The sequence below is a fragment of the Podarcis gaigeae genome (assembly GCF_964106915.1).
Source record: "Podarcis gaigeae genome assembly, chromosome: 1".
Lineage (NCBI taxonomy): Eukaryota > Metazoa > Chordata > Lepidosauria > Squamata > Lacertidae > Podarcis > Podarcis gaigeae.
Genome location: NC_139678.1, coordinates 82,950,825 through 82,958,712, shown reverse-complemented (window position 1 = coordinate 82,958,712; position 7,888 = coordinate 82,950,825). Strand labels below are relative to the sequence as shown.

General features: G+C 40.9%; 1 protein-coding gene across 1 annotated transcript; it reads right to left on the bottom strand.

Annotated features, from left to right (window-relative positions):
• Positions 1–2,603: 2,603 nt before the first annotated feature.
• LOC310826750 (olfactory receptor 5G9-like) lies at positions 2,604–3,530 on the bottom strand (the record flags this gene model as incomplete). Its single annotated transcript, XM_083702037.1, has 1 exon — positions 2,604–3,530. One exon carries the CDS (start codon positions 3,528–3,530, stop codon positions 2,604–2,606), a length of 927 nt encoding a protein of 308 aa, XP_083558163.1.
• Positions 3,531–7,888: the final 4,358 nt, after the last annotated feature.

Genomic DNA, 7,888 nt, shown 5'->3' with positions numbered 1-7,888 from the left:
GTAGAAAAAAAAACATGATTTCTGGTATTAACAATGTTTTTGACTCCCAATTTAATAATCTGTCCTGGGCTTTGTTAAATGCACTGGTGCCATGAGAACAACATGCCAAAAACTGTTTCCCCCTCTTCTTGTAAATAAACTCCTTAAGGGCTAATAAGGACTCTGTAAGAATATGAACACTTTCATATTTTTTTTAAAAAAATAATATTTATTAAAGTTTTAAAGGTTACAAAAAACACCATATTAAACAAAAACAAAACAACACATCACAATAAGGGGAAAAAAGAAAGAAAAAGAAAAAGAGGAAAACAGAAAAAATAAAATCCATTAAAAAAAAACACCACGAACATTTCCATAACTTATCTTTCATTTGCTTGTTTCCTTGACCTCCTCACACCTCCCTTTTTTGTATTCTAGTTCGGTTAACTATTTCAGCAAATCCTTTCCATCTTTTCCAATTTTTGTCCTGTAATTTATATTAATATAATGTAACTTTACTTTCCCTCCTTTCACCAATTAACAGTCTGTTTTTTCCTAATCCTTTATAACATTTCTACTAAAACCACATAACTTCATTCCAACATCCTTCTAACATTCATTAATTTTACAATGTTTCTGTAAATAGTCTTTAAATTTCTTCCAATCTTCCTCCACCGACTCTTCTCCCTGGTCTCGGATTCTGCCAGTCATTTCCGCCAGTTCCATGTAGTCCATCACCTTTATCTGCCATTCTTCCCAGGTGGGTAGATCTTGTGTCTTCCAGTACTTTGCAATAAGTATTCTTGCTGCTGTTGTAGCATACATAAAGAAAATTCTATCCTTCTTTGGCACCAATTGGCCGACCATGCCCAGGAGAAAGGCCTCTGGTTTCTTCAGAAAGGTATATTTAAATACCTTTTTCATTTCATTATAGATCATCTCCCAGAAGGTCTTAATCCTTGGGCATGTCCACCAAAGGTGAAAGAATGTACCTTCAGTCTCTTTGCATTTCCAACATTTATTATCGGGCAAATGGTAAATTTTTGCGAGCTTGACTGGTGTCATGTACCACCTGTAGATCATTTTCATTATATTATCTATTAAGGCATTACATGCCGTGAACTTCATACCTGTGGTCCATAACTGTTCCCAGTTCCCAGTCATAATGTTATGTCCAACATCTTGTGCCCATTTAATCATAGCAGATTTCACCGTTTCATCCTGAGTGTTCCATTTCAACAGCAAGTTATACATTCTTGGCAAATTCTTAATTTTGGGATCTAACAGTTCTGTTTCCAATTTTGATTTTCCACCTGGAAGCCAATGTTTTTGTCCAAATTATATGCCTCCATTATCTGGTAGGATATGAAAACTTTCAAGCACTGGTATACAGTGTTGTATTCATCTAACATATACCAAGAGTAGACCCACTGAAATATATAGGCCTAGATTCTTAATGCCCATTGATATCCATGGGTTTACTCCAAGTAGGACATACACTGGATGCAATCTACACCTTTTCTATTGTACTCTTGATCATATTTTCATGAATGGTTTATGTACTCCATACATACTTTTCGGTTTAATTAGATGAAGACTCATTCACCCCAGCATTCTGTCTGCCGCTTAGAGGTGCCAAGTTCCAAGGGAGAATGGGGGCAGAACATCAGGTCATTGGGAGGAATCAGGAGGTGAAGCTGAACATAGCAGCAGCAGACCTTCAATGGCCAGTGGCCATTCCTCCTCCTCTTGCTACCACAACTGCCTGGGAGCTGCTTCCCTGCTCCTTCTCCTCCACAGCAGTAGAAGGAAAAGGTGCCAACCACTGATATCATGTCCCACTCGGCTCTGCACTTAGCCTCCTGCACCCCCTTTGAATATTGGGGACCTGGCCCCCTCCCTAAAAATATTGGGGGGGCTCAGCCTCTGGGAGATGCCCTCCCACATGAGCCAGCCTGCTGCTTCTGTTAACAGGGAATGATAGTGTTGCACATCTTCCTGTTTCTTGTCCTTGATGTATACTGCTTCTGAACAAAGAGGATTGATTTAGCTATCCTGGCTAAAAGTAATTAGAGTTTCTATCCTCTATTCATGACCTGACTTTACCCAGTGATTACATACCCTCCATGACTTTACCCAATGTTAGGAGAATAACACCACATTACTTTACATGATTGTTCCACAATACCAGAGAGAATGCATGTGAAGGGCTGTGAATATCTAGTTATTTATTTCCATTTATTTAGAATCAGTATATACTGCTTTTCAATGACAAATGTACAGTACTTAATGGAATTTATGCTTTAAAAGTGGACAACAAATTAACACATCCTAAAACATATTACTCCACTATTATCTTTTCCCTTACTCAGAGAGAATATTCCTTGAGACTTGTAGGCTCCGCTGGATAGATGTTTTTGGCTGTTTCAGACCAGATGGCAGATTGGAAAGGAGCCCATGAATTGTCTCCACCCAGCCCAGTTTCTGACCCACTGTAATCCTTCCTTCCTTTCCCTTTTGCTTTCCAGGTTTCAGTCAAACTTCAACCAGATGCCAGATACATAACTGCAACCATCCAGCAGTCAATATTTATATAAAGCTTACTGTACAAATAGTTCATATTGTTAGCGAACATACTTCTCCACTACCCGTCCCAAAGCACTCTTCACCTCCTTGTTCCTCAAGCTGTAGATGAGGGGGTTTAGCATGGGTATGACCACCGCATACAACAAAGAGGCCACTTTCTTTCCTTTGGTTGATGAACTAGGTTGGAGATACATAAAGAAAAAGCTTCCATAAAGGATGATGACAGCCATCAGGTGAGAGGAGCAGGTGGAGAAGGCTTTGTGCCGACTCTCAGCTGAACGGATTCTCAGAATAGTGACAACAATATAAGAGTAAGAGATAAGGACTGTCAAATGAGTGACCACCAGGTTAAAGCCCACAAATGCAAACATCGCATACAAATTTACACTTGTATCAGAACAGGAAAGTTCAAAAACTGGGGGACCTTCACAAAAAAAATGATTGATGACATTAGGGCCACAGAAGGATAAACGAGTTATACAACCTGTGTGTATCATAGCATTCAGTGATCCGGCAATGTATGAACCAGCCACCAGGCAAACACAGACTTTCTGAGACATGGTGATTGTGTAGGTCAGTGGGTTGCAGATGGCCATGTAGCGATCATATGCCATAGCAGCCAGGAGGTAACACTCAGTGGTGGCAAAAGTTACATAGAAATAGAATTGAACTAGACACTCAGTATAAGTAATCTCTTTCTTTTCCCTTAAGAGGTCTGTCAGCAGCCTAGGACTGATGGTGGTTGAATAGCAAAGGTCTAAGAAGGACAAACTACTAAGAAAGAAATACATGGGGGTGTGAAGGCAAGCATCGGCCCTAATTAACAAAATCATCCCAAGATTCCCTACAATTGTAATGCCATAGTTCATGAGAAACAATGCAAACAAGGTAGCAGCCAACTCCGGACTGTCAGTGAATCCCATGAACACAAACACCTTCACTCTACTGCTGTTCCTGTCAGCCATCCCCCCCCCCCCCGACAGAATCAAGGAAAACAAATGAGGATGAGTGAGGATGGGACAATTCTTATTAGTTTGCCATCAGAAATAAGGGAATCAGTCTTTTCAACTATATGTATTTTCTTACAAATAAATAAAAGACAGACAGAGAGATTTTAACCCCTGAAAGATGTCAGGACTATGAGATTTAATGCAAACAATGCAAACAAGATTGCAGCCAACTCTGGATGATCATTGAATCCCAAGAGCACAAACACCTTCCCTCTGCTGCTGCTCCTGTTGGCCATCTTTTTCCCCCTGATGGAATCAAAGAGAAACAAAACAGGAAAACTGCTTAGTAGTTTTCTATCTGAAAAGAGCTGAGCAACCTTCACAGTTATATGGGTTTTTAAAAAGAGAGAGGTTTTAATCCCTAGAAGATGGCAGTATTGTCATTAAAGGATGGTCATTGGTGGAGAACAGAACTTCATGTAGATGAGTAGTGTAGAATTTCCATTTCTCCAGCTTCAGAAATAAAACAGAGTCACTACAATACTTGACATAGTGTTGCAATAAATAGCCTTACACAACATAAAAGCATGTAACTTTAGGAAGGGCAAAGTGGGACTCAGCCACACCCACACCCTAATCCACATGTAGCCAATTTAGCTGATGACTGATCAACCTGCTTCTGAGCAAAAGGTTGCTCTAGCAGCTTCTACCCCGCCACCAGGAAATTTCCTGGGATATCATTATTTTCTTTCTCCAGTGGAAGTTTCTACTGGTGCAACTGCTCCACTTAGGTTCAAGAGTGGACTCTGTATTCCTCCAAGAACCTATAAAATGCATCTTACACTGTTTGATAAGGAGCTTGAATTGCTACAAAGTGGCAGACCTGAAGTTGCTGCACTGACAGAAAAAGTTCAGCATGTACAGCATGACATAGTCCATACAGCTCAACATCATCCAATACAAAATGGTCTAAGATGGTTGACTTCCAGTGTAATAATTTGCATTGGGTCTAGTTATATACAATGGTGCCATGAGACCAAGATGCCAACAACTGTTTCCCCTTCAGGTAAACAACCCCCTTAAGGGCTAATTAGGATTAGACAAGAAGTGGAAAACTCTCAAGTTTTAAAAGATATCAGGCCTGTCAAATTGGATCAAGGCACTCAAGTGAGGTGCCTGACCTCCCTGCCAATTTGGATACAATAACAGAACTGGAGGCCACTTGGCTGTCCTCAGGTCCAGTATTGGACCACTTTGGCCGGATATCCCCAGCCAATGTAGACAGACTCCTCTGAGCTGGAAAGCCCACCATCTACCCTCTGGACCTGTGCCCGTCCTGGCTGATTAAAGCATGTCCAGACAAAGTGCGGGGCCCTCTCAGTGAGATCATCAATTTGTCCCTTGGCACCTGGACATTCCCAGGGGAATTGAAGGAGGCAGTGGTGTGCCCACTCTTAAAGAAAACATCATTAGATCCTTTAGATCTATCCAATTACCACCCGGTTTCAAATCTTTTGTTCCTGGGTAAGGGGATTGAGAGTATGGTTGCTGAACAGCTTGGTGGGTTTCTGGATGAAACATCGGCTCTGGATCCATTCCAATCCAGCTTCCAGTTTGGACTGCCTCTCCTGGTATGTCCCAAGGAGGACCTTACGGTCTTGAAACAAAAACATCTTGGAGGTCTCAGGCCACAGGGAGGTTAGGCTGGCCTCAACCAGAGCCAGGGCTTTTTCGGCTGTGGCCCCAATCTGGTGCAAATTAAAGCCCACTAAAATGTTGTTTACTTTATCAAAACTAGAGTAAAAGTTACCATTTAAATCTACATGGTAGCAGGCAATTTTAAAAGTGTGTCGTTGCAAGTAAATAAAATAAAGCAAGTAAAATCCATTTATCTTTTTTCAGTAGCATTACTAAGATTGTGTAAAACTCCCTCACAGGAAGGAAGGAAGAATGGCCTATCACTGAAGGCAGTTGATTCAGCAGCTAAACAGCCTCGGCTCAGTATACCTGAAGGAGCGTCTCCACCCCCATCGTTCTGCCTGGACACTGAGGTCCAGCACCGAGGGCCTTCTGGCGGTTCCCTCATTGCGAGAAGCAAAGCTACAGGGAACCAGGCAGAGGGCCTTCTCGGTAGTGGCACCCACCCTGTGGAACGCCCTCCCATCAGATGTCAAAGAGATAAACAACTACCTGACATTCAGAAGACATCTTAAGGCAGCCCTGTTCAGGGAAGTTTTTAATGTGTGACATTTTAGTGTATTTTTGGTCTTTGTGGAAGCCACCCAGAGTGGCTGGGGAAACCCAGCCAGATGGGCGGAGTACAAATAATAAATTATTATTATTATTATTATTATTATTATTATTATTATTATTACCACTACCTATTCAATCAATAGCCATTCTTCACTCCCCATTCCCAGGGGGCTATCTGAATATAAGCCTCATATCCCTATTTCAGTGGCTAGTGCTGTAACTAAGAGGAACTAACCTCTTAGGGGGGTTGAAATCATGAAAAACCTGTTTATCAAAATCCAGGAGCTTACAGTATGGGCAGCAAGGTCCCCTTCATAAAACCTTCAATGCTGAAAATAACTGTAACAACAGATAACAACATAGGGTTTATTGTGTCATAGGATAAAAAAGATTTCTGGTATTATCAATGTTTTTGACTCCCAATTTAATAATCCATCCTGGGCCTTGTTAAATGCACTGGTGCCATGAGAACAACATGCCAAAAACTGTTTCCCCCTCTTATTGTAAAAAAACAAACAACTCCTTAAGGACTAATTTCATCTCTGTAAGGAGATGAAAACTTTCAAGCATTGGTAACATGGGGTTGGTATCCATCCAACATATACCAAGAGTAGACCCACTGAAATATATAGGCCTAGATTCTTAATGTCCATTGATATCCATGGGCTTACTCCAAGTAGGAGAGACACTGGATGCAATCCATGCCTTTCATATCATACTCTTGATCATATTTTCATGAATTGTTTGTTTGCTGTCATGCATACTTTTGGGTGGAATTAGATGAAGGCTCATTCACCCCAGCATTCTGTCTCCCACATAGAGGTGTCAACTTCCAAGGGAAAATGGGGGCAGAACATCAGGTCATTGGGAGGAATCAGGAGGTGAAGCTGAACATAGCAGCAGCAGACCTTCAATGGTCAGTGGCCATTCCTCCTCCTCTTGCCACCACAACTGCCTGGGAGCTGCTTCCCTGCTTCTTCTCCTCCACAGCAGTAGAAGGTAAAGGAGCCAGCCACTGAAGTCATGCCATGCTCTGCTCGGCTCTGCACTTGGCCTCCTGTACCTCCTTTGTTTTTTTGTTTTTTCAAAAAAAATATTAGTTTTCCAATTTTATAATAAACACAAAAGAAAAACAGACAGACAAAACATATAACTTAACTGTTAAAATCCCAATTTAAATAACATTGTTGGGTGACTTCCTCAGATCCCCCCTGTGTTTCCATAATAATCATTTTAGCAGTTTTCCGATATCCACATTCAAATACAATTAACTTATTCCATTGATATCTTTCTTTCTTTTCATATTCAGTTCCACCTATTTTATTCCTGGGCCAATTTGGTACTTACAAGTAGTGCTACTTAAATTACATTAGAGTATCTAGCCAAATAGTCCTTAAATTTCTTCCATTCTTCTTGATGCTCCTCTTCTTTCTGTTCACAGATTCTTCCAGTCAGGTCGGTCAGCTCCAAACAGTCCATCATCTTCATCTGCCATTCCTCCACTGTTGGTATCTCTTGTGACTTCCAGTATTTGGCTAACAAAATTCTTGCTGCAGTTGTGGCATACAAAAATAATCTAACATCTTTTTTGTGCAGTTCCAAACCTATTATTCCAAGTAGAAAGGCTTCTGGTTTCTTAATAAAAGTATATTTCAACATTTTTTCCAATTCATTATATATCTTTTCCCAGAAGTCTTTCACCTTTGGACACATCCACTACATATGGTAAAATATACCTTGTTTTTCTTTGCATTTCCAACATAAATTATCACTCATATGGTAGAATCATAGAATCATAGAATCATAGAATCATAGAATCATAGAGTTGGAAGAGACCACAAGGGCCATCGAGTCCAACCCCCTGCCAAGCAGGAAACACCATCAGAGTACTCCTGACATATGGTTGTCAAGCCTCTGCTTAAAGACCTCCAAAGAAGGAGACCCCACCACACTCCTTGGCAGCAAATTCCACTGTCAAACAGCTCTTACTGTCAGGAAGTTCTTCCTAATGTTTAGGTGGAATCTTCTTTCTTGTAGTTTGGATCCATTGCTCCGTGTCCGCTTCTCTGGAGCAGCAGAAAACAACCTTTCTCCCTCCTCTATGTGACATGCTTTTATAT